Genomic DNA, 27,642 nt, shown 5'->3' on the forward strand with positions numbered 1-27,642 from the left:
GTCCTTGCTCAAGGCTAGCACTCTGCCACTTGAGCCACAACACCATTTCCGGTTTTTTCTGTATATGTTGTACCAAAGAATCGAACCCAGGGCTTCGTGCATGCCAGGTGAGCACTCTATCAGTAAGGTTATGCTCCTAGTCCCCCTGAGGTTTTTTTTTTGTTGTTGTTGGTTGTGGTACTTGAACTCTGGACCTGGGCGTTGTCCCTGAGCTCTTCAGCTCAAGGCTACCACTCTACCCCTTAAGCCAAAGTGCCCCTTCTGGTTTTCTGATGGTTAATTGGAGACAAGAGTTTCATGGACTTTAGTGCTGGGGCTGGCTTTGAACCAGATCTCAGCCTCCTGAGTAGCTAGGATTACAGGCATGAACCACCATACCTGGCCCCTCCTGAGTTTTAAAATCAGCCTTCTACATAGGTCTGCTTCCAAGTAAACAGATGTATGATTTGACCTCAATGTTGCTGAGCCTCTCACTGTTCTCTTTCTATCTTCTCTATCCCATCAAGTTCTGAGATATTCTCATAAGCATCTACGTGGAATCCAGGTGCCAGTGGCCTACACCTGTACTCTTAGCTACTTAGGAGAGTAAGATAAGAAGACTGAGATTCAAAGAGAGCCCAGGTAGGAAAGTTCATGAGACTCTTTTTTACAGTTAACCACCATCAAAAAAGAAAGAAAGAAAGAAAAGAAAAGAACAAGAAAAAAGAAAGCATCAATAGCTATAATCCTAGCTATCTAGAAAGCTGAGATCTGTGGATCATGGTCGGAAGGTAGCCCAGGCAGAAAAGTCTGAGACTCTTACCTCCAATTAACCACCTGAAAACTGGAAGTGGGATTGTGGCTCAGTGTGGTAGAGTGCTAGTCTTGAGAAAAAAACAAAACAAAACCAAAAACCTCAGGGACAGTCCCCAGGTCTGGTGTTCAAGCTCCAGGATAATCAGACACACATAAAAAGAACCAATATGGCAAATCTATATGGTATGTTATTGTAACAAATACTATAGTCAGTAAATTCTCATATAACTAAATACATAAGAAGGTACAGTAAAAGATATTATGAAATAGGAATTCTTTAGCTTCATCAAAACGTTATAAGGCCATGTTCATATATATATATATATGATTCAACATGGAGAGAAATATAGTATGATACTAGTCATATATAATAAGTACACCTGTGATACTCTAGACTCTTGTTCATAATAGGCCAAATAAAAACAATAATCTGTGTAAAGCACTGTGTCTGTTTATTTGTGCATAGTCACACACCACATTTAATTCTTGATTGGTCTATACAACTTTTCTTTATCACTTTTGGATTCTACTTCAATCAGGGGCTTGAACTCAGGGCTTGGGCATGATCCCTGAGCTTCATTTTGCTCAAGGCTAGCACTCTACCACTTGAGCCACAGCACTATTTCTGGCTTTTTCTCTTTATGTGGTGCTGAGGAATCAAACCCAGGGCTTCATGCATGCAAGGAAAGCACTGTACCAGTAAGCCATGCTCCCAGCCACTCTTTTATTATTTTATATTCTCCCTCTCAGAATAGATTGCAATATACCTTTGCAGAGGGACTTTATTTTGACTAGAACATTTTGTACTACATAATAAAGGCTAGCAATTTGGTGAATGAATCAAGTTTGGTGTCTTGGAATCATCAATAATAACAACAATGCTAACAATTATATTAATAATATTGTTAAGCTCCATTTTGGGATATTCTCCAAACTATTAGGTAGAGACTGAATTGTTTAATTCATGAATTTTTTTTGCTAGTCCTGCCATTCAACTCATGGCCTAAGCACTCCTTGAGCTTTCTCAAGGAGCACTACTCTACTACTTGAGCCACAGTACCACTTCTGGCTTTTTGTATGTATGTGGTACTGAGGAATCGAAAACCCAGGGTTTCATACATGCTAGGCAGACACTCTATCACTAAGCCATACTCCTAGCCCTCATGGAAATTTTTTTGAAAATGCGCTGAAGAATGGATTCTTTCTACTCTCTTCCTTGAGGAAATGAAATGAAATGAGAATGTATCTAATTTTGAATGGAGGTCATAGTTAATAAATAATCTCCTCGGAAGAGGAACCATGGGATTAGTTCTTTTATCTTGTCATTTCCATATCTGTCAAGCAGACACAACAACCATTTGCATGGCGCCTCATGGAATGCATGAAATCATGCTGATATTAGTCTGTTTTGGAAAAATACTCCTACCACTGAGCTGCCAATGGTAGGGAGATAAATGCATCCCAACTTCTTTTAGAGTGGTTTCAAGTTAATCTAAAGGGAATTGAGTCACTTGACTGTGAATCTGACTAACATAGTGCAGAGGAATTTAATGTGAACTTCAAATATCAGTACAACATTTCTCCAGTTGCTGTCAGGTCTAATTTCTAATTCTCCAAAACTCTTGAGAATGGCCTTGGTACATTTTTAAAAAGGGTACTTTAGGCATGTAGTCGTTGGCAGCCCAGGCTGTAGTCATCTTGTTGTCTCAGAAGTACTGACAGCACCACGAGTGCTATGTGCTTAACACACTTGTAGGATGAAAAATCTGAAACCTTTGGGAACCCAGAAATAGACCAGCAGAACCAGAAGAAAGTGACAAGTAGATACTCCCAGCACGCCGTCATCAGCCAAGTCAAGAGCAAAGGAGAAGGGGGCTTTGATTGGCTGGTGATATATTTAGAAAGAGCAGTCTTTTAGGTGCAAGCCAAGAAATACACGAAAAAAATGGTGAGAACTGAGGAGGGGAAAGTGACGGCGATATTGATAGCGCATGTGGCAACATGTGGAGTGATGACAAGTATGACAGCTGAAGAAATGGAGCCCTTGCAAGTGTAGTAGCTGTTGTTTTTTGGCATCAAATGGGAGTAAATAGCGGACTGCCTTTTCCTTCACTGATGCCTAGGATGCTACTTCTGAGTAACCAAGCATGGTTTAAGTCTCTGTATCTATTCTTCTGATGAGAAACCATGAAGATAATCCATCTGTTTTGTCTCTGGCTCTCAGGCTATCTTGATTCCACTCCTCTACTTCGTCTGCCCAAAAAAACCCAAAGGTCATCATAAGCAAATCTTCCTCCCTCCTCAATGCTCTGATTCTCACCTCTTGCTCTTATCACATTATTTTCCTGCAAAACTACCTTCTCAAGCACTCACTACTTTTACTCCTATACCCCAACACTTGCAGGAAGTGAAAATGTGACTCTTGCCCTTTAGACTTTTCTTTTAAAATTCTCTACATTTTGATTGCATTTCATTTGATTGCTATTGTGGTCTGCCAGGCCAAGGGTAAGTCTCCTTCATTTGCCTGTTTGGCCTCAGTTTCACCCTCTTATTCTCATCTTTATGAATCCAAATATACTAGATTACTTTTTATATACACAGAAGACTTTACAGGCTTTGATTAATTTCAATGATTCCATTTTTACATCAGCAGCTCATCTCATTTCTAATCCTTACTCTGGCCTATAATTGCATCACCTCCATAATATAAATTTCATACACATTAGTCCCTAACCACCATCCCATTTTCTAGCTAATTGTCTATAGTATTTTGACTCAAATAATCATTTCTCTATGATGATGATTATAAATTTGATTACTTTTGGCCTGTTTCTCATCTTCCTCACAAGAATAATTTCTTTCCTGGATTAGCTTAAATCGAATGGCTATGCATTGTAAGCTTTGCTAGATTGTATGTGTCTTTCTGTATATGTCCAGCCTTCCCAGTCTGAATAAATACAACATTTTATATTTTCTGAATCTGTTGCCATCTAAATAAACAAGGTATAGGAAAAAGAGATACACACGAATTGGTTACACTTATTTTCAGCCTACTCCTGGTTTCCTAGATGACTAATTGGAATTTTTTCCCCCTCAAACCATCATATTTCCTCCTTTACCTTTCTTCCTTGATTCATGATAGAATAACCTTGATTTGGGCTGGGAGTTTGTCTTAGTGGTAGAGTACTTGCCTAGCATGCATGAAGACCTGGCTTTTGATTCCTCAGTACCACGTACATAGAGAAAGCCAGAGGTGGTGTTATGGCTCAAGTGGTAAAGCTCTACCCTTGAGAAAGCCCAAAGACAGTGCTCAGACCTTGAGTTTGAGCTCCAGGACCGGCCATAAAAAAATAACCTTGATTTTTGCTTTAGTAAAACATAGAACAAAAACAGAAGTTTCTTCAGGAACCTATCATCATATTTATTTACTTAGAACCATAAGGCTTCTTATCTCTTGCTACTCTAGGAGAATGCTGTGAGCTCTTCTCATGATAGGCTCGCCACTACATCTTCTCTGCTCCATTCGCATAATCTCTGTATCATCAACTTTTTCCTTTCGCCACTGGATTACTTACACCAGGATACAAACATGCTTTTATTGTTTCCATTTTTCAAAGGAGGAAACAAATATTTTTCTGTACACTATTTCTGTTGCTCAATTTTCCTTTTTCCTGGAACAAAAAAATTCACTGAAGGACTTTATAATTTGATGTTTCTAGTTCCTCTTCTCAATTTCTCTTTGTGCATCCATTCCACTTACAATTTCACTCTCAGCTCCCCAGTCTGCTAATCCGTTTGGCAGTAATCTTATCTAATTTGGTAGGTGAGGTGCATCTGCTTCTTTTTCCAAAACATTTTTTTTTTTACCTTTGTTAACACTTTTTCTTCAAGAATTCCCACAACTTCATTTATCACTCCTTTCTAGTCTCTTTTGTTGATTTGACTCAACTACTTACTAGGAAGAAACAGTGGCAAATGAAATAATGCCACTGTGTTATAATTTCTTCACTGGTGAAATGGAAATAATCATGATAAAGTGAATTCAGATCAAGTGAGTTCCAAAGTCATTTATATGTATCAATTATACTACTTTTTTCTCTTTCCAATATTGAACATTGATCAAGCCTAGCAGTAAGACTTCTGAAATTATAGTAATTACCTTGGGGTAGTAATAGAGATTTATGGATTCTAAATATATCTATGACTTTTGAATTTGCATGTACAGATTTGAACTCTCCTATGAACTCTGGACTCAGGCTTTCCATTCTTAACCTATTATCTCCTTAATGCCTACACAAATTTAAAATGTTAGAAACTGATATGAGGGCTAGAGTTGTGGCTCAAATGGTGATACATGCTTAAGTGTCACGAAGCATTTTGTTCAAATTGCCAATAAAGATAAGGAAAAATAAAGAAAGGACAAAAGAAAAAATGAAAAGAAAGGAAGGAATAAAGGGGAAAAGCTAGTACAGTTTTGACCTGTATCAATTTCCAAAGTTTGACAGACAAAGGTATCTTATAATGTATGTAATCCCCACAACAGAACTTGCATTAAAAGTTGATCACAGGTGAATTCAGCTAGAGTGATGCATATCTCAGAGCTGGTACCTAGTTCATCGAGCCATTGATAAACCTGTGTGTTCATACCTCAAGTGCATTCTGCATACAATTCACCTTGATATACCTTCAATTATCTTTATCATAGTTTAAATTTTGACACATGAATGTGATATCTGAGGCATCTTATCTCAATATGTCTTTTTTTCAGTCTTCACTAAGGATTATTGTTCACTTCTATTCATATTCTTCATATTAATATTCCTCTAATATCATTATTGTTACTACTCCACTTTGAATGAAACAAAAGATAGATTTAAAAAATATTTCATATGCAGCCAGGTGAGGTGCCTCACGCCTGTAATCCTAGCTACTCAGGAGGCTGAGATCTGAGGATCAAGTTCAAAGCCAGCCCAACACAAAAGAACCTGAGACTTTTATTTCTAATTAGCCTCTAGAAAATGGGAAGGACCACGGTGGTAGCCTTGACCTGAAAAGCTCAGGAACAGCGACCAGGCTCAGGGATAGGGCAGTAGCCTTGAACTGAAGAGCTCAGGGACAGTGTCCAGGCCGAGTACAAGCACCATGGCCCACAAAAACATTTTGCATGCATTAGATTTTCTTCAGAATGAAATTTTAAGCAGAGTTATGATGTCAGATTGCTAGAAGAACACTTTCAAATTTCATGGAATCTAGGAAGAAAATTTAGCATTTTTCTAACTATAAAGAATGATTGGAGGGGGTTGTGGGGGGAGGGAAATGGGAGAATAACATGGGAGTGGGTAACAGTGCTCAAGAAGAAATGTACTCACGACCTCATGTATGTAACTATAACCCCTCCGTATATTATCCTGACAATAAAATCAAATAAAAAAAGAATGATCGAGAACTGAAAATTTAGATGAGTCAGGCTTTCTTTCTTTTTTTTTCATTATGCTGCAAGATTAAAAGGTGGAAGAAATAATCAGAAACAACCAGGCATGTTTCACTCTGTATTTCTTGGAGGAGGGGGGAAGGGCTTCCAAATACATCCAGTCCAAGTCAGAGAATTACTATGCAAATTATCTTCATTTTACAATAAGATACAGCTTGGGCAGTTTCTGCTTGTACAAATTCCAAAGGCAAGAGATAAACCCTGCAATCATGGTAAGAATAGAGGTGTGCATACAGAAGGTCTCAGAACACAGTTAAGTAGGCAGCGATGGAGATGCCGGTGACCCCTGAGGGCCTATGGAAAGTGATGAGGGGGTGGACACTCATATGTGAATGGCTGCTGAGGCTCTGAATCTGACAGATCAGAGAGAGAGAGAGAGAGAGAGAGAGAGAGAGAGAGAGAGAGAGAGAGAGAGAGAGAGAGAGAGGGAGAAAGAGAGAGGGAGAGAGAGAGGGAGAGAGAGAGGGAGAAAGAAAGAGAGAAAGGGAGAGAGAGAGGGAGAAAGAGAGAGGGAGAGAGAGAGGGAGAGAGAGAGGGAGAAAGAAAGAGAGAAAGGGAGAGAGAGAGGGAGAAAGAGAGAGGGGGAGAGAGAGGGAGGGAGAGAGAGCACAATTAGGGACTCTGGGACAAAATGCACCACAAAAATCACCTGCATTGAAAACTAAAGTTGGATCCTTCTCTGTCACCCTGCACTAGAATTAACTCCAAACGGATCAAAGACCTTGAGGAAAAACTCACACACTGAAAACTTTACCAGAAGGAATAGGAGATACACTAGGCCTCCTTGGCACAGGTCGAAACTTTCTTAATAAGGACCAAGAATCACAACAAATCAGAGAAAGGCTGGATAAGTGGGACTGCATTAAACTGCAGAGCTTCTGTATGGCAAAGGACATAGCTAGTAAATTAATTAGGAAGCCTACAGAATGGGAGAAGATCTTCACCAACCATACAACGGACAAAGGCCTTATATCTAAAATATATCAACAGCTCAAAAAATTGAATCACTCCAAAACTAATCTCCAAAGTAACAACCATCCCATTAAAGATGGGCCAAAGACTTAAAGAGAGTCTTCTCTGAAGAAGAAACAAAAATGGCCTATGGACACGTGAAGAAATGCTGGACATCTCTGGCCATAAAAGAAATGCAAATCAAAACAACTCTAAGATTCTACTTCAACTCCAGTTAAAATAGCCAGGATCAGGAAAACGAATAGTAACAGATGCTGGAGGGGATGTGGCCAGGAGGGATCAGTTGGTGGGAGTGCAAACTCCTTCAACCACTATGGAAAGCAGTGTGGCAGTGCCTCAAAAGGCTAAACATAGAACTCCCCTATGACCCAGCAATTCCACTACTTGGCATTTACCCAACCATCCAGAATCTAGGGCATACTAAATCCACTAGCACAACAATGTTCATTGCAGCACTATTCACCATAGCAAAGATATGGAACCAACCTAGATGTCCCTCAGTTGATGAGTGGATCAACAAGATGTGGTATTTGTACACAATGGAATTCTATGCTGCTGTCAGAAAGAACGACATCGCCCCATTTGTTAGGAAATGGAAAGAGTTAGAAAAAATCATATTAAGTGAAGTAAGCCAGACTCAAAGGAACTTAGGCTCAATGGTTTCCCTCATTTGCCATAATCAGTTGAAACCTTGGGCTCTCCTAGCAGAGATTTGTAATAGAGCAGAACCTAGATACTTAAGGCCATATAGTATGATGCTAAATGAAAGGACCCCTAGGATATAGAAACAAAAGCCATATAATGAGTGTTTGCTGTCCTTAATGTACTATGTTATCTCTCATCTCTTTTGCTGTCCCTTGGTTATTTCATATTGTTACAGTGTCTCACTTTGTTATCTGATATATTTGATATGTTTGTATTTGGTTATTTGAAATTGGATAGGGAATGGGGAAAACAAGATGAGAGGTGGGGGGGGGGAAGGAAATGGGGACCAAGACATGTGAAAGGGTATCAATGTATGAGAATTAATGCACCTTCTATCTGGCAACTATAATGTAATCCTTCTATTAATTACAATAAAAAATATATGTAAGAAAAAAAAATCACCTGCATCTTGAGCTGTGAAACTAACACCCAATTAACCAGAGGTGGAGGTAGAAGGTTTTCCTCCAGAAACATTAATTACGCACAAAGACACTTTCATCACTCCCGTGCTCTCCAACCAGGAAGATACTTAGAAAATGTAGATCTTAAGGTAACAATGGGTATGAGTACAATTCTCTTTCATCTGCTTTTCTTCCTACAAAGCGAGAGCTTTAACACACCATGAGGAATGTTTACAGTTATGACCCTGAGTCATCAAAAGAGGATGAATCATCTTAGAACTCTCTCTTGAGAAAGATTCACATCAAGAATGGTTAAAATAAATGACTCAGGAAATACCAGACCTCCAGAAAGCTGAAATATAACCCAATTTGTTCACACATGCACACACACACGCACACACCCTTAGTTTTTGGACATAAAGAAAAATAAAGCAGAGTATTCTTCTTATAAAAATTATGTCCTTTCTTTGTATAAATTATCCATTCAAATATTATCTTTAGTGTGGCCTTATAAAGAGTAGTGGCATGCTACGTTTCTGGGGATCATCCTCAAATGTGAAAGTAAGAAGCCCATTCTTCTCATAACAAAACCTGAGCTGATCAGATTTCAGTGTTTGCATGTTATTCGGGTCACCCCAAATGACTTTTCTGTCTCAGCTCATTTAAAACTCAGAATCTCTAGAATTAAATGCTGGGCAACCAGTGTGACAAAGACTTTGGGCTAATTATGTAAGCCCCAGTTGGGAGTAAAAAGTCTTGGAAAGAAGATTAAGGAACAGGTGAGAGCACACAGGCGAGGTATATTGTTTATTTGTTTGTTTTTTCATTTGTTTGATTCTTACTATGGAGTAATGATATCAGCATGAACATCACTTTGTGATGAAGATAATCTCTCAGGCATCCGTCAGACTAACTGAGACAGAGTGTGCATTCACAGACCTGCAAGGAGCAATGAGGCTACTGACAGGTTTCTGCTTTGGTTTCGAAGCCAGCAACCTTTCGCTCCAGTTAGTGCATTTTGTGGTCTGAATTGTAGGTCTATAGATTATAGGTACCAGGAATACATTGAAGATGGAATCAGTGTATTCATCAGAAGGATCTCTGGGAGAAGTCTATCTTTCTACATAATTGAATGTGAATTGTCCGGACCTGTCAAACACAGTGTGAGGGATGAAAGATTAATGCAGAAGTTGGCCTTATATTATATTGGGAGTTTGAAAGAAAAAGTGTCCCCGGTCTCAGTTTGATACTCTGTTTCTGTAAAATCTGTTGTCACTTATTTGTTCAAATGTAACTTGTAACTAGCATTTGAGGTGATAATGTCAATAATGAAGCAAATATCTCTCTCCTAAATAGCTACTACTTTCTTCCCAGAACACCATTCATTATATGAATTAATCTCATGATAGCATTTATAGTAACATAGCATATTAATCTATACATCACACCCATAAATCTTCTCTTTTTTTCTCTCTCTTTATCTATCTGCCTGCTTGCCTGCTTAACATGTACCTGCTTTTAAAATACAGTAGCATCTTTGAATAACCTGACTTTAATTATATATACATGATTATCTAGTTAAATCACAAGAAGCCATTGTGTGGTAGGGCTCAGCTGTCTATTTCTTTTTTTTCCATGTATTTTTATTGTAATTAATAGAAGTGTTACATTATATTCCCCAGATAGAAGGTACATTACTTCACATACATTGATATCCTTTCTCATGTCTTGGTCTCCATTTCTCTCCCCCCACCCCCGCCCCTCATCTTGTTTTCTCCCCTTCCCTATCTGATTTCAAATAACTAAATATGCATATATACAATATATCAGATAACAAGGTGAAATACTATAACAATATAAGATAACCAAGGGACAGGAAAAGAGATGAGAGATAGCATAGTACAATAAAAACAACAATCACTCAATATATGGTTTTTGTTTCTATATCCTGGAGGTCCTTTCGTTTATCAGCTGTCTATTTCATAGCATGTATTTTTTTCCAGTCCTGGGGCTTGAACTCAGTGCCTGGGCATTGTCCTTGAGCATTCTCAAGGCTAGTACTCTATCTCTTGAGCCGCAACACCACTTCTGACTTCCTGTGTGGTACCAAGGAATTGAACCCAGGGCTTTGTTTATGCTAGGCATGCACTCTACCACTAGGCTACACTGATGGCCCAGCATGTGCTTTTTTCATATACTTTTTTATTGTAATTAATAGAAAGGTTACATTATATTCACCAGATTAGAAGGCACATTACTTCACAAACATTGATACCCTTTCTCGTGTTTTGGTCTCCATTTTTCTCCCCCCACCCTGCCCCTCATCTTGTTTTCCCCCCTTCCCTAGCTTTTTCAAATAACCAGATAAACATATATACAATATATCAGATAACAAGGTAAAATACTGTAACAATATGAGATAACCAAGGGACAGCAAAAGAGATGAGAGATAACATAGTACATTAAGGACAACAATCATTCATTATATGGCTTTTGTTTCCTTATCCTGGAGGTCCTTTCATTTAGCCTCATCCTATATAGACTGACGTATCTAGGTTTTGTTCTATTGTAAATCTTTGCTAGGAGAGCTCAAGGTTTCTACTGATTATGACAAATGAGGCAAACCATTGAGTCTATGTTCTTTTGAGGCTGGCTTACTTCACTTATATGATTTTTTTCTAAGTCTTTCCATTTCCTAACAAATAGGCGATATCGTTCCTTCTGACAGCAGCATAGAATTCCATTTTGTGCAAATACCACATCTTGTTGATCCACTCATCAACTGAGGGACATCTGGGTTGGTTCCATATCTTTGCTATGGTAAATAGTGCTGCAATGAACATTGTTGTGCTGGTGGATTTAGTATGTCCTTGTTTCTGGATGATTGGGTAAATGCCAAGTAGTGGAATTGCTGGGTTATAGGGGAGCTCTATATTTAGTCTTTTGAGGAACTGCCATACTGCTTTCCATAATGGTTGAATGAGTTTGTACTCCTACCAACAGTGTAGTAGTGATCCCTCCTGGCCACATCCCCTCCAGCATCTGTTGTTAGTTTTCTTGATCCTGGCCATTCTAACTGGAGTGAGGTAGAATCTTAGAGTTGTTTTGATTCCAACATGTGTTTTTTAAGAAACAATTCAGAGGTATCTATTAGGAGGGATAAAGAATGATTTAAAATTTTCCTTTTATTATCTCAATGATTCTTTTCTTTTAAAATTATGCTTATTTTCTGTTCTTTGCTGTGCTTTCTTCTCTTGTTTTTATAGTTCTATTTTGCTTCCCATTTAGAGAACTAGGTCTACTAGAAGTTTTTGTTTTTAAGAAAGGAGCAGAAAATCAAAACTTAAGCGCCTTCAAGCAGACCATGAAACTTGGCTATTGAGGTTTCTTGGGAAGCTTAAAATGCTCATGCCAGAACCTACCTTCCACAAATTCTTATGTTACTGTTCCATGACAAGATCATGGCCCCAATACTTTTGAGAAAATCTGTTTGGTCTTACAGATACGAGTAAAGCAACAAATATTGGCATCTCAGTAAAAATGAACTTTTATAGATGGTCCCATGATCCTGAATAGATGTGGTTGACAGGAAAATCTGAATCAAGAGCCCTCACAACTATCTGTCCATTTCTAAGGTTAAAGATGATCAGATATCCCAATTTTGAATGTGAATTTAGAAACTATAGGATGATTGTATTAACTAAACCCAGTACCCTGGTAATTTGGGCCATATAGAAGAAAGATTTCTGGCCATTGTGTGATTTGTAATATTAATAGAAATAATCTTGTAAAATAAGGGCTATTGTTAAAATAAGCCATTATCCGCCTTATCTGGCATGAATGTCAGGAAACAAAAATTAACTGAAGAACTGGACTTGGACAGATTCAGTAAAGAGGAGAATAAATGGAAACTTCCTTTGTTTTCTGGTGTGTTCTTTTTTTGCCTAGAGTACTGCTAAAAATAATAAAACTCATGTACAGTGGATAACCTAGAGAAAGGGGATTTAATATAAGAAGTGGTTTTCTAAGGAACTTATAGTATTATTACCTGATTTATGAAATAGTAACCCTATAAAAAGAGTTTACAAATAAGATTGTCTATTCAAACTACTATTCTTTCATGATTTCAGGCAAATTACTAATTTGATATTCTGATTTATACTTTAGGATGAGAATCGAACAGATATTTGTGTATCTATCATTGTTACTTAAGCAACTATTATTATTTTCTAGTTTGGATCCCAAGTGATCAAAGTCCTCAGTTTAGCAAAGGCTTTCAATAATATGACCAGTTTCACTATAAAATGTGTCTTTAAGCATTAATCCCTGAAACTTTAAGATAAAACAATGAGGTCTATTTCATAGTTCTTCTTATTTCGAAAGTTAGTAGCAAAATCATCATTTTTCCTATTACCAATAGAAAAAAAGATGTGCATAAATCTAAATCTTGGAATCAGAGGTATCTTTTCTTATACACAGAAAAAAGAAACTATTTATAGGATAGAAGTGAGCCACTATGAAGCTAACTTTATAGTCCAGTTCATTGTAAAACTAATTTGCACAAAAGGAACTCCATTTCCCCCACTGATTTTTTTATAACTTGTAAAAGATCAAAGAGAGAGAGAGAGAGAGAGAGAGAGAGAGAGAGAGAGAGAGAGAGAGAGAGAGAGAGGGAGAGAGAGAGAGAGAGAAGGAAACTGCTTTTTCAGTTTCAAAGACACAGGCTGAGGAAATGAATTAATTAATTCAGAAAATATTCCCTTCCTACTCCCACACCCCTGCTCATCAAAAAAGCTACAGGCACTAAAATTCATTAACATTTCTATGAGCATAAATTTGAAATATTCATTTTCATTAAGTAGTCTACTGAATATGATAAAATCAAATTTATCTAAGAAGATAGCCAATGCTGCTAATTTCCCTGACAATGGGGACATAAAGCAAAGGAAACTATGAATCATTCATGAAGTTCAATTTGCTTCTGTTATTTTTGGTGTTTAGCAACCATGAATAGAATGTATGCTGCCTGTTGTAGATGCTATTTTTAAATTATTTCAGATCAGAATTAATGATTTGGCAGGCAGCAGTAAAGTAAGAATGGTTCAAAGGCTTTTTGCTTGTAATTGTCCTATTTTTCATACTTTATCTTGAGAGTATTTATGTGTTCATGCATTCATAACTTCTTTTTTTCTGTATCCAACTTCTCTTTGCCAATAAGAATCACTTTAGTACTAATATTTTAGGCACTCACATAAATTAATACAATGATGGATAAACTCCAAAAGGTCTAGATTTGAGGACTGAAGAGAATTTGATTAATGGAATGAAACTGTCCTCTCACTGAAGAATAGCTTTTACATTGCTAGTAGGTATTCATTTCTAATTAGTGGCAGTGTCCCCATGGGAAAAGAAGTTCTTTCTTTAACAAGATTTATTTCATGAATAGGTACTGATGCTCATTTGAGACTGTTTTTCTTAAATTTTATCTGTTTTCCTGTTACAGAAATCTTTTGCTCACCATCTGTCTGTTTGCTGTTGTATTAGCTGCGCAATATCACACAGAACTACAAAGAATCAGCACTGAAGGCATGCTAACTAGGCCTCGGTGGCTCATCTCTATAATCCTAGATACTCAGGAGGCTGAGATCTAGAGAGTGGCTAGTATGAAGCCAGACCATGAATTAAAGTCTGAAGGTCCCAAAATGGCCAGCAAAAAATCAGACAGGAGGCATGGCTCAAATGGTAGAACATTAGCTATACCAACTGAACAAGTGAAAAGCCTTGAGTTTAAACCTTAGTTTTGCTTCCCTACCAACCCAGAAAACAAAACAAAACACCACCTAACTGAATTGGAATGAATCGAAAGAAATCAAAGTCTCTGTGAGGGATGCCTAATTTTATTCATCAACTTAAGAGGGTTAGGAAATACCCAAGATAGGTAGTCAACCATTATCCCGGATGTTGCTGTGAGATTTAAATAAGTAAACACATATTGCTTCTGCAATGTGGCTAGACCTCATTTAACTTATTGAAGATCTGAAAAGATGTAGAAGGCAGATACCAAACCACCTTCCTTCAACTAAGAGGGAAGTCTCCTGTTTACCTTCAGACTAACACTTGGGCTTTATTTTCCCCTGACTTTGGACTTGAGTTTAAACATTGGGTCTCTTGTCTGCTGGCTTTTGATAGGAGCTGCACCATCAACTCTCTTGATTCTTAAGACTTCATATTGACACTGAGATTTACCTTTAGCTCTCCAGCTTGCTGATTCATTTTGAGGTTCTGGGGTCTTTTTAGCTACTTAATTTTTCATAATATATTTTATTTAAGGGAGGCACTGATGGCTCACACCTATGATCCTAGCTATTCAAGAGGCAAAGATCTGAGGATCATGGTTTGAAGCCAGCCTGGGCAGAAAAGTTTGTGTGAGACTCTTATCTCTAATGAACTACTTAGGAAAAGTCAGAAGTAGTGCTGTGACTCAAGTGGTAGAGCACTAGTCTTGAGCACAAAGAAGCTCAGGAAAAGTGGCCAGGCAGTGAATTCAAGTCCCAAGACCAGCTCTTTTTCCTAAAAATATCAATTTATACCTGCCTTAGCCCATCTCTTTGTGGTTCTCTGTCTCTATTTCCATTGGGTTCATTTTTCTAGAGAATCTGAATACACTGAACATTCCTGAATGTAAGTTTTCATTTTTTATCATAGCATTTAAAATATTCAAAAACGATTCTTGTGCCATTAGTTTTTTCCTCCCTAGGAACTTTTGTCTTCCTCCTATGCATAAAATTATTGTAGCTTTAAAAACTGCATACAGTTAGGAAAGGTGGTCTTTTCTTAGCTGTGTTTCATTCATATTTGGGCATTATATTTATATTTTATTTCATTTCCAGAAATAAGTTCATTATTAAAACATATTACAAACATAAGAGAATATTTGAATTCCTCAAACATTATATTTTCCCATAGTTAGGCAGATTTTTAGCACCTATTATTTTTGCAGAGAAGAAAACAATTTTATGTTGGAAATAATTCAACATGACTCATGTTTGAAATTCTGTATGATGTCATGAAGGCATTCCAATTAGCAAAAATGGCAACATAGTGGGTCTAAGAGATAGACTGAGTGGGTTAAATTTAATCTATTAGGACAATGCCTTCTTTACAAGTTGCAAAATTACTTTGTAAACAAAACACTATTATGAAAATAACTAGTTATGGTTAATAACTTGGTTTTCCCTCAAGTTGTAGGCACCAAAGTCATTAGTGATTTAGGACAAGGCAAAAACATCATGCTGTTCTAGGATATTTATCAGCCTACCAAAATTCATAAAGTAATAAAAGACCAAATTTCCCTCTATCTTGCTCTTGGTTGACATATTTACAATCATGAGTTTATGAAATAGTCTTAAAACAGGAATATGAAATTGTACAAATGAAAGACTTTTTTTAAACAATGAGACATCTGTGCATTAAATATCATCTGAAAGTTAAAATGAAGCCTATGTTCTAAAATTCAAAGGCCTCTGAAAGGTTTAGGGCTAAAGAATTTAATATATCTTCACTCTTAGTAAGGGTATGCTGAATATTTAACATTTCTAGGCTAGATTTTAGCTACTGGGCAATGAATCAAATAATGAATCCTTCCCTACAGGTAGAAAAACAATAAATATGGAAACAAACATGGGCTACAAAGTGCTACAGAAGTAGCTAGGCTACTCTTTTTTTGTTGTTGTTTTAGAAACAAAATACCATAGGCTGGTAGCTTATAAACAAGAGAAATCTACTTCCCACCATTCTGTGGTCTGATATATCTAAGGCCAAGGCCCTGGCAGATTCTAGCATCTGGCAAGGGAATACTTTGTGTTCATGGAGAGGCCTTCTGGTTGTGTCCCTTTACCATAGAAGGGGGCAAATCAACTCTCTGGGATTTCTTTTATAAGGCTAGGCATTCCATATGTGAGGGCCTCTTTCAACATCTCAGCTTTCTCATGCAATCACAGTAATGATCAAGTTTCACTGTAAGAATTTGTGGGGGGGGACACAAAGTGTTAGCTCAGAAAAACAGAAAACTACAAAGCATTTTGAAGAACAGTCAAGTTTTCTAATTAGATTGAATTCTGAGGGACTCTTTTTACTGATATGACAGGGAAGATGAAGATAAGTAGAGAAAAGCCCAGAGAACTATAAAAGGCAAAGTAATTCACCAGAAGGAACAAATTGGTGAGGATTGTGACCTAAGAGAAAGCTCTTAGAAAGCCTGCATGAAATGAAGAAATGAGCAGTATGGAATGAGGCTGTACTAATAATGGGGCTACGTGCGAGATTAGAGAAAGTGGAGGAGGCCAGATCACACAGGAGCGTGAAAGCCAAATTAAGAAATAGGAAAAAAAAAAGTGGGAAATGTGATGGGACTCTAGGGGAAGGGATAAGGGAGAAAGAGGAGAGGATGGAAAAGGAATCTCTGGTCAAGATTTACTAAAGCCACTAGCACTGTATTCATTGCAGCACTACTTACCATAGCTAAGATATGGAACCAACCCAGATGCCCCTCAGCTGATGATTGGTTCAACAAGATGTGGTATTTATACACAATGGAATTCTATGCTGCCACCAGAAAGAATGCCATCGTCCCATTTGTAAGGAAATGGAAAGACTTGGAAAAAATCAGATTAAGTGATTATTAAGCCAGACCCAAAGGAACATAGGCTTAATCGTTTCCCTCATTTGTAATAATTAATGCAAACCTTGGATTCTCCTAGCAGAGGTTTACAATAGGGCAAAACCTAGATACATAAGGCCATATAGGATGATGCTAAATGAAAGGACCTCCAGGATATGGAAACAAGAACTTTATCTTGAGTGATTGTTGTTCTTAATGTACTATGTTATTTCTCTTCTCCTTTGTCGCCCTTTGATTAATATCGTATTGTTACTGTATCTGACTTGGTTACCTCGTATATTGGTACACCTTTGTTTATTTGAAATAGGAAAGGGAAGGGGGGAAAACAAGATGATTGAGGGGTGGAGGGAGGGAAACGGGGACAAAAACATGAGAAGAAGTATCAATGTATGAGAAGTAGTGCACCCACTATCTAGTGAATGTAACTGTAACCCCTCTATATATTACCTAGATAATAAAAATAAAATAAAATAAAAGATTTACTGGCCATGTACATGGGCATTGCAATGCCCTTGTACAACCATTAAAAATAAAGATCTTTAAAAAAGAAGTATAGATAGTCTTTAAATATTGGTAAAAAAAAAAGCATCAATAGGATTAAATTTATGTGTTCCAAAGACCACTCTGGATGCCAGTTAGAGATGAGGCTGGAATGTGGTGAATGAAAGCCACATGACTATAAGAAACTGCAGTCAGATAAGAAGGTAAACAATCCTTTGCACAATACTGATGGGATAAGCTTTAATCTTACTAAAGAGTTTGTGGGTTAGGAGAGTGAGGGAAGGAGTAGATAAGGGAGAGATGAGTGAGAATGTTGATGCATTGTGTTCATAAACTTTACTTTGATAAATAGCTACTTCTTTGTACAACTACTTAAAATAATTTAAAAAGGAAAGACACTGTGGAATTAAGACTTGGAACGGAAAACGAATATGTTTTGTAGGTAGAATGAATAGCTCTTGACAATAGATTGAATGAGAGAAGTGCATGTCAGGGAAATGTGAAGAGGTAATCCTAAAATTCTAGTTGGATACGAGGTTACGGAGGCTGGGAAAGAAAACCATTGAGGAGGGAAAAATGTAGTTCAGCTTTGTGCAAATTAAATTTGAAATAACTTAACATACCCAAATGGATAAGCTAAGTGGAGTGCTATGTTCATCCATCTGGAGCTCAGAAGAGATTCTGAGATAAAAACTTGAGGATCATAGGACCAAAGAACGGGATGGAAAAGATTGTAACTTCTGACAACCATTTTAGTGAGGTGGTTGTAGATTGCCACACACTTGATTGCAATGTCCTGAGAGAAATTTGAAACAATAGGTAAAAGACATTTACTATTCTTTCAAGTAGCTTTAGAAAAAGAAATATTAAGAAAAATCTTAAGTGAGATATGGGATAAGGTGGAAGTAACTTAAAGTGAGTTTTAGCCATAGAGACTGTGACAAAAAAATTAGTGGAAAAGGCAAGATTGTGAATTGAGAGATCAAGGGTAAGGTATGTGTAGACTGACATAATTCCCAGAGAAAATAGAAAGAGATGGAATCCTAAGTGAAGTGGGCAAGGAGAGGCTGTAAAAGAAGTGGTGCACAATTTTGTCTGAAATATAACAATTCACCTAGAACGGTGTAGAGTAAGGAAGCTTAGAAGACTGTGGTGAGAACACAGAGATTTCAGACCTGAAATGGTGTCTACATTTTTGAGAGCAGTGAGAGGTGACACCATTTGCTGAAAGCAACAGGATGAAATTAGGGTAAATGTTTCACAACTCCTGCTTTCTCCATCATTGTTATCCTAAACCCTGAGCAAACCTCATAAGGCTTGTGGCCCATCAAACCTTTATATGATTGTTTTTATCGATTTCAAATTCCAAATCTCTTTATACTAAACCCCTTGATTGATTTTCCTATATGCTATTAACTCATTTTATGGTATCCAAGGGCTATGAAGCTATTAATCTGCTCCAAGTTCAAGTAAAATTTCAATTTAGCAAGCCTTTATGGCCTCTCCAATTTTCCTTGATTAGCTGACATTAAAGATACACAAAATATCTTTAATTTGTCTCAAAGGAAACCATTTTCTGTCTTGGATGGGAGGAACCTAAAAACTAGTGCATTTTGTAAGGTAGACAAGATTTCCATTCCATTGGCCACAGAAAAGGATTGGTGGTTGTTACATTGATGGGATGCCTATCATTCTCATTTCCAAGCTGGCTTTAGAGACTCACATTTACAATCACTTTAAAGCTCTGATGAAACCTGGATACAGGGCAAATTCAGACAGAACGGTCTCACAGTGCCACATTTCCTTATTAATAGTTAAAACACGGATGAATACCTGACACAATATTTCTTGATAATTAGTACCATATTATATAGTTAGGATGAATTCTCCATCAGTCAGCATTATTGGTACATGTCACATTGTCATTTGAATTATGTTAAGATTTACGATCCCTTTGCGTTGGTTTATCCAATATTAAGTAGGTATGCATTTTAAGTAAAATGTTAAAGTCATACTATCAGCTGAGCCTCTCCTCCTTCCTTCCTTTCTCCCTCCATCCCTTCCTTCTTTCTATTTTATTATAATTAACAGAAGGGTTAGTTATATTTGCCAGATAGAAGGCACGTTACTTCACACACATTGATACCCCTTCTCCTGTTTTTGTCCCCATTTCCCTCCCCCAACACCTCCCCTCATCTTGTTTCCCCCCTTCTCTTTTCTATTTCAAATAAACAAATAATCATATCCCCTCCCTTCCTTCTTTCCACAATGGAATAAAGGCCTATTTGGTTTTCACCATTTCCCCACAACTTTAAAAGTTTGACCGTTGTCTTAAGAGCTAGGTTCTGCTTCAGCTTTGAGCTCAGATCTGACATTTAGCAGGGTTAAATATGAGAAACACAGACTAATCTTAGGTTTTTTTTTTTTTTGCCAATCCTTAGCTCAGGGTTTCAGGACTGTCCTTGGGTTTTCTCAAAGCTAGAGCTCCACCTCTTGAGACACAGTACCACTTCTGGCTTCTTACTATGTATGTGGTACCGAGGAATTGAACCCTGGTCTTTGAGCATGCTAGGTAAGCACTCTACAACTAGTCCAAACAAAGACTAGTCTTTGTTCGACAGAGGGCACTCAAATGGTGGCACCCCACTATTCAGATCTACTTTCTACTCTCCTCACTCCCTCACTTGCTGAGGTCAGAATTCTGTGATGGGGAGTCAATGCATGGGTTTGAATCCATGCTATAGCACGATCCTCTCCCTCTGGTCCTGAGTAAATAATTTTATTTTCCTGAACCTCAGATGTCTCATCTCTCAAATGGTAATTCATTTCTCTCAGTTGGCAAGTGGAAGGGACCTGTTACATGTTTTCCCTAGGTTATTGCTTTCATGTATTTCTCATGACACAAATTCTTTTAGGCATAGTTTTTTTTCCTTTTGTTTATGTAAGTACTTTTAGGGACTGTAATCTTCTGAGAATCACTTTCATGGTGGCTTATATTTGTCTGTATTCTTGCATTTTAGCTAATTTTTAGTGAGCCAGTCACCATGCTTCCCCTTGGATTAGACACTTGACTGAATCTTACTGATTTTCTCAATGATTCTTATATGCCTAGACTACTTGTCTGTTGTATGAACCTATATTTTATGGTTATGTTGAACCATTTGGCTGTCTATTCTTCCTTAATTCCTGTCCTACAAAATCTTCATGCTATTAGAAGTGAACTTAAAAAATCACTTACTTTCTAATGTGAACAAAATTTGTCAACTTAAGGAAAAGTATCAATCTATATAGTAAGAAATCTCAGCATGCATTATAAGAAAAATAGGCATTTGGTGAGAAATTGATAGTAATTTTATCAGTTACAATTTATAATAATCATTTCTGGTAGTTCTCAAAACTTATTGTTCCTCTAAGTAAAAAATGATGAATGTTGTAAGGCCTTGGGATATGAATGGATGTTAGGTCCTAATTCTATCCAGAAGTAAAGATTTAAAACAACAATCACAAAGTCAATGGAGAAGAGTCAAGGATCAAAGATAACTCATACAGATGAGCAATTCATGACTTCTCTCTTTTTATACTAATTCAAAAGTAACAACTGCTTTCTGAGTGAAGGCTTTCCTTAATTTATAGAACATCTCAAATCATTAATTAATGATTGAATTATGGCTCAAATTTTGTCATCTTTATATTTTAACCCCAAAGTCCCATTAATACTGTCATATTTAATGCTTACCAACTTCCTCACATGGTGAAATCGAAAACTAGAGTATTAAAGAATAGCTCATGAATTTTCTTGTTTATCATAATGGTAATAGAACCATCACTGTATCCAAATCTAACGTTATCTCTATAGAAACATCTTAATTTCTATGTCCATCTCCAACAAAACTAGAAAATCACTGCTAGTGCTTAACAACAAGGTAGAAAAAATGTAGACTTACTTAAATATTTTCCCACTTTTCCTTTACCTTCTTGATTCTTAGGCTTAGGGAGCATATTAGTAACATTCTCACATTGTATTAAGTGACACAGAAATGATATGGATTAAACTGCTTTAGGTTCTGAAATTAACTGCTTCATATTTCTGCATTTCTCAAAACCAAGGAATGATCTTCTTGTGTTCACTATTTAGAAATTCAAATACCTTGAGGTTTATGAAGAAGAAACAACAATACCATGATAGTCAATCAGTCTAAACCTTAGTGTTTAAAATTCTCACATTGTTAAGCAAACAATCAGTGAGAAACAGCTCCAGAGGCCAAACCAAAATCAGTTACTTAGACATAAAAAACATTAAGTCTTTGGCCCAAGGCACAAGCTCAACGATGTCTCATTTATCATCTGTCTCTCTTTATGGGTAAAGACATATCATGCACACAGCTTCTGCCTCAGATTTTGTTTGGACAGTTTACAATTCTTCAGGTCAATAGGTGATATTCTTCAGGTATCTTTTCATATTAAAGAACTTTACTCTTATTAATGTAGCTTATATATTGGAAGACTTTTTGAGAAATTCCAAGAAAAGGAAGGCATGAACTTACAAATGGTTTAACTAAAGCAAATGGACTTTTAGTTGTCCAAAGGGTCATTTAATGAAAATGATATTGTGCAAATAACATAAGGGAAAGTATTAAGTCCCTTAAATGTTAGCAGGCAATGTAGCTAAAAATACTGCAGTAACTATTGATGCAGCAAAGGGTGAAATTTAGTTGGACCAAGCCAGCGTCTTCATTCCCATTTCCCAGTGTAGATCACTCACAGCTTTCAATTTCCAGGGTGCAATTTTGCTCATCCAGTGGGTATCTTCGAAGGTCCATCATACACGCAGCTGTAGTTGTGATCCTGACAGGGTGAGAGAGAAAAAGGTGTCACAGGAGAGGTAAAATCCTAGTTATGTTTATCAGATGGCAGAAATAAAGCATAAGTGCTTAAAGGTAACAAGTTGTGTAACCTAGATGAATAAAGCTCTAGAAATATACAGCCAACCAAGACTATTTCAAGAAAAATAGAAGGCCTGAAAATATCAACAACAAAGAGATTAGATCTGCAATCAAAACTTTTCAACAATGAAAAACCCAGACAGATAGCTTTATGGTAAATCCTCCCAAGCATCAAAGAAAAAAACAGTGATAACTGTTTTTAAACTTTCCTCAAAATTAGAACTTTCCAAAACTTTTTTTGTGGCCAGTCCTGTTGCGCTCAGGGCTTGAGCGCTGTCCTTGGGCTTTCTCAGGGATGGCGTTCTACCACTTGAGCCACAGCGCCACTTCTGCCTTTTTTCTATTTATGTGATAGAGAAGAATCGAACCTGGGTCTTTATGCATGTTAGGCAAGCTCTTTACCATTAGGCCAAACTCCTGGCCCCCCGAATATTTTTAAAGCCAGTATCACCCTGAGTCTAAAATCAGATGATGGCAAGAAAAAAGGAGTCTGTAGGCCAATATCCTCAGTAAATACAGATATGAAAATCTGAAATAACTTACTAAAAGCCTGAATTAAATAGCTCATTAAAAGAATCACTTGCTGTGACCAATTAATATTAATTCACAGAATGTTAAGAATGCATACACAATGGGTATCCAGCACAGTGCAAGCTAAAAGAAACAAATGCCAATAAAAGACAGGTCAAGTACAAAAGTCTGTGCTGTGATACACCATGATAAAAAAATGAAAAGCATATAGTTACAGTAGATGCAGAGATTTCTTAGATTAATTTCTGGAACCTGGAGATAGCACTGTAGAGTATGAAACTGGAAAAGAAAACCCACTGTTCTGGAGTCAGTTTTACCATGTCTGCTATCTGTCTTGCTCCAACTGAGCTTATGTGTCTATGCTAAACTCTAGAAGTGTGACTTTACATATCCTAGGCATTCATTACCCTTACAGTTTCTCACATGTGGGTTGATTTCCCGACCTGTGGAATCTGAGAGTACATAAAATTCATGCTTATAAATTTAAAAAGTACCTTAAATTAAATGGTAATATTCTATTCTTTTGAAATAATAATGTCTTGAAAAGATCTAGATTGATAATATTTATTTGAATATCTATGAAAACAGAAGTATAGCTATCTATTTTTAGGAAGGAAAGGCTTCCACAGTAGCTAAAATACATGCTGTTGTACATTTTGCTTATTATTTTTTAAGAAGGCACCCTGTTTAGAAAACTGTTGTAGTATACTCAATTATATGGCAATATTGTAGTTCATTTTCTTAATGTTCAGGGAGTATTTGTGCTGTTTCTACCTTTTTAGATTTTCAGATGATAATTTTATAAATATACTGCAATACATTATTTATATGCATGTTTTTGTTTATTTTATGTATGTATCATGTAAGCAGTCACTGAAAATGTTTTACTGGGATTTGAACTCCGGGCTTCATGCTTGATAAGCAGATGCTCAATGTTTTGAGACACACTGCCAGCCCCAGGAAACTTTTTGATTGTTATGTTGGAGGGAGGCTTAGGTGCTGAAATTGTATTAGTGCAGGTCAGAAATGCTATTAACACACTGTATAACACATGACATCCCCATGAGACTGTTCTAAAATGTCAGTGGTGCGTGGATACATTGGTGTTTTATAGATATCGTTCATAAAATGAAATCTTAGATACTGAAATCCTATATGTAAAATCTATGAAACCTCAATATATCAACTCTAAATAGAAAAAATGAAAATCAGATCTTGCTAATATTTGACAAAAATGTGAAAGCAGGGATTATTTATGAGGAGTATTATTGTCTTTGTGCTTTTTTTTTTTGCCAGTCCTGGGCTTGGGCTCAGGGCTTGAGCACTGTCCCTGGATTTTTTTCTCAAGGCTAGGGCTCTACCAGTTGAGCCACAGCACCACTTCTGGCTTTTTGCTACATATGTGGTATCGAGGAATTGAACCCAGGTCTTTGTGCATGCTAGGCAAGCACTCTACCACTAGGCCAAACTCTCAGCCCCTTTTGTGCTTTCTTATATTTTGAGATTTTTTTTTTGTATTTTCTTCTTTTAGTATATTGTTGAGAAAACTCTAATCAATAACTTGGTTATATAATTTAAGATGACCAAGAATGAGCTGCCCTGAGTTAGAGAAAAAAAAAATGACAACAATGACCTCAAGACTTAGGCCAAGAGATCACTTCTAGAATGAATGCAAAATATTCAAAAGCTGTCATTGCTGGTTGGTCTCTAGTGATGCTTAATGATAGATAAAAGGGAAGCTTTACTTGGTGTCTCAAATATCATAGGCTACCCAATATGAAGTTAATTTTCAGGCGATCTTTCATGAATTAAAATGTGTTGCAGGATATATTACAGGTACATGATTCTATTATAGCTCAAAATAATTATACGTTTTATTTATTTAATATTTTTATTTCAATAGCTTGTCTTTGTTAATGATACTAGTATTTTCTCAAATTAATTTTGCACCAACAACTGATAAGCAAGAACTTTAGAAATGTTAACAAAAGATTATCTTGAAATTTACAGAAAATGCTTAGTGGAGATTTCCTTTTTTAATCAAGTATATTTTGAATTGAAAGTTGCATAAAACTGAGAAAATGATGATATTCTGGACTTGTTCAGATATTACAGTAGGTAGCATATAAACTGTAAGATGTTTGTGGTGAAGTTGTAAGTAATGTTAAGTATAAAAATGAAATTAGCTTTCTCAAATAAAACAAAGCCAGTGATCACATAAATTCAACATGATTCTAGTGACAAAAGCAAAAATGTAAACTGTATTACAGTATTTTCATTTTTCTTGTTTCATACATACATTGATAACATTTCAAAGATTAAGGAATTTTACACCACTATCTACCCAAACCAACTAGCACAATAATAAAATCCCTAGAGCTTAGTTTTTACCACCTGAAAAATGGTCTTCTCATTTGAATTCTAAACCAGCTAGAAATCAAACATTAGTAAAACCAAGGAAGAGCTTCAGGAATACTGAAAACAGTATTTGTGTCTGACTGGTCTGCATATCTCATTTGGCTTGTTAATTAATTGATGCCTCAGGTATATGGACTCCACAGTTGTGAGTAATCAAAGAACCCAAGATGTAAAATAAAATGACTGAGTTTACTGTTGCCATCTGTTATGATCAATCTATTCAACCAGCAGCCCTTAATAAGACATATGATTACTATCATGGGACATGACATACAGTTTTGTCATGTGAAGGCTTGACTAAGACCCAAATGTTTTTCAGGGCTCAACGCTTGAGTCAGTTTATGTCTTTTGCTCCCAAATCTTATTTTGATACTGATTGAAAAATCACTGTGATATATTCATCAAGGGCAGCAACTTGGACTGTGAGTAGCTTGACTTTTTTCTGGGATGGCCTGGAATCTTGTGATCTATGTTTCAAATTTTAAATCTCCATGAGGATTTTATTAGCCTAATTTGGATTAGGTGCAAAAGAAATTTCCCAAATTATTTAGTAAGAATTGTTGGAGAGTCATGGAAATAGTTTCAGTCCTCAAAGACCAACCAGGCACTCCCTAAACAAGCAGTCTTAGCCCCTTAGCAGATACTAAGTCATGTCTCAGCCTAGAGAAATCTGTGCAGCAGAGAGGAGGACTCTGATGAATTGAATCTAGTATTTCTAGATTTTGTAATGCTTACGGTTAAGTAAGCTGAGAGCTTGAGTTCTTCGTGGGATACTAACTGCTCAATAAAAATTCCTCAATGAAAAGAGTTGTTTTTGGCTCTTTTATCCTCTGGGTGAGCCACAACAAGGAACATCTGTAAGAATGATTACTCCTTGCATTTGCTTCATCTTTCCTGCTTAGGCTGATGGGCTAGCTGTGGTTAATTATTGCTACAGTTAATTAACACATCCACCTGGAAATGTACTTGTATTGGCTAAAGCAAACTCATAGTAGCAAAGTCCAGGAATTAAGGTGTCAAAGATTAGGAAACTATATAACTTGAGGACTTCCAGATCAATTAAAAAATTCCATTTCTAACTCTTCCCATTCAAAGCATTCATTCTCTGTGTGGCAGGTAGTAAATTTAGGTATGAGGGAGAACCAGCAACAGAAAAGAATTAACTGCATTTCTAAAGATAGATCTCCCAGAGGTGGATTTGTGACAGCGTAGCATTCATCTGCTCTTTCAAAGACATTTAGAACAGCTTATATTATAATTCAATTTATTGACATTTGAAGGTTAGGTCAGAACAATATAATGGGCTATTAGTTAGAACTGTGGTCCCATGATACTTTGGAATGAGCAGAAATGATGTTGCTCTAGTGTCATTAGTTAAGGTTCATACTGTATGGTCACTGACCTTAAAAGTCACGGGGATTACAATCATTATATTAAATGAATGAGGGTTACATGATTCTCATTGCTGACAAAGTAGTGCAGGAAGTTCTGGCTCATGAGTAGCTTGAAATTCAGGGACACATATGTATGTGTGCATTTATGTAGACTTGGAAAAATTACACTTACAAATAAAAATGACAACTAAAATAACTGGACAAATTATGTCATTTATTTGGCATAACTTTCAATTTGAAAGGGAAGAGCTTTCCAATCTGAAACCTGAACTGTGTATAACATCTTCTGTAGTTGTACAACTTTACAAGATTTGTATAGAAGGAGAGAAAAAAAGTCCTGTTGTCTTCCCAAAGACTGGTGAGGAATGGTTTATTCTTAGGCTGATATCAGTATCCCTTAGTGAAGTGTGTTTGAAGAATGTCCTAAGATCTGGGTGGCCTAACACTACATACTTAATATATGATATATATATATATAGATAGATAGGTAGATATATCTCTGGATATATCTATGTATCTATTTATCTATATCTATCTCATCTAAAGAAACTGAGGAGAGTTTAGTTTATGTTATGCCCAGTGTGATTTCATGAAGCCCACTCAGAGACTCTGAAATAGTCTTCTCTTCTTGAAATTCCTAATCATATCTGCAAAATCTATCTTTGTTATATAAAGAAATATATTTTCAGGTCCAGAGGATTAGGATATAGATATTTTAGGGAGGTTGTGATTGGGATTTGTTTTGATTATTATATGTGACTATTAATATGTTTAATTTATTATTTACTATGATTTTATTACACTCATACCA

The 27,642-nt window shown here is 36.6% G+C and overlaps 1 protein-coding gene across 2 annotated transcripts in view; it reads right to left on the reverse strand.

Annotated features, from left to right (window-relative positions):
• Gabrb1 (gamma-aminobutyric acid type A receptor subunit beta1) overlaps positions 1-27,642 on the reverse strand; it is a 309,971-nt gene that overhangs the window by 47,274 nt on the left and 235,055 nt on the right. For both annotated transcript variants that reach the window (XM_090343638.1, XM_090343637.1), the window contains one exon: positions 22,308-22,390. In XM_090343638.1, coding sequence (XP_090199764.1) covers positions 22,308-22,390 — 83 coding nt within the window. The remainder of the gene's footprint in view (positions 1-22,307; positions 22,391-27,642) is intronic.

Source organism: Megascapheus bottae, chromosome 13 (assembly GCF_031878675.1).
Source record: "Megascapheus bottae isolate mThoBot1 chromosome 13, mThoBot2.hap1, whole genome shotgun sequence".
Lineage (NCBI taxonomy): Eukaryota > Metazoa > Chordata > Mammalia > Rodentia > Geomyidae > Megascapheus > Megascapheus bottae.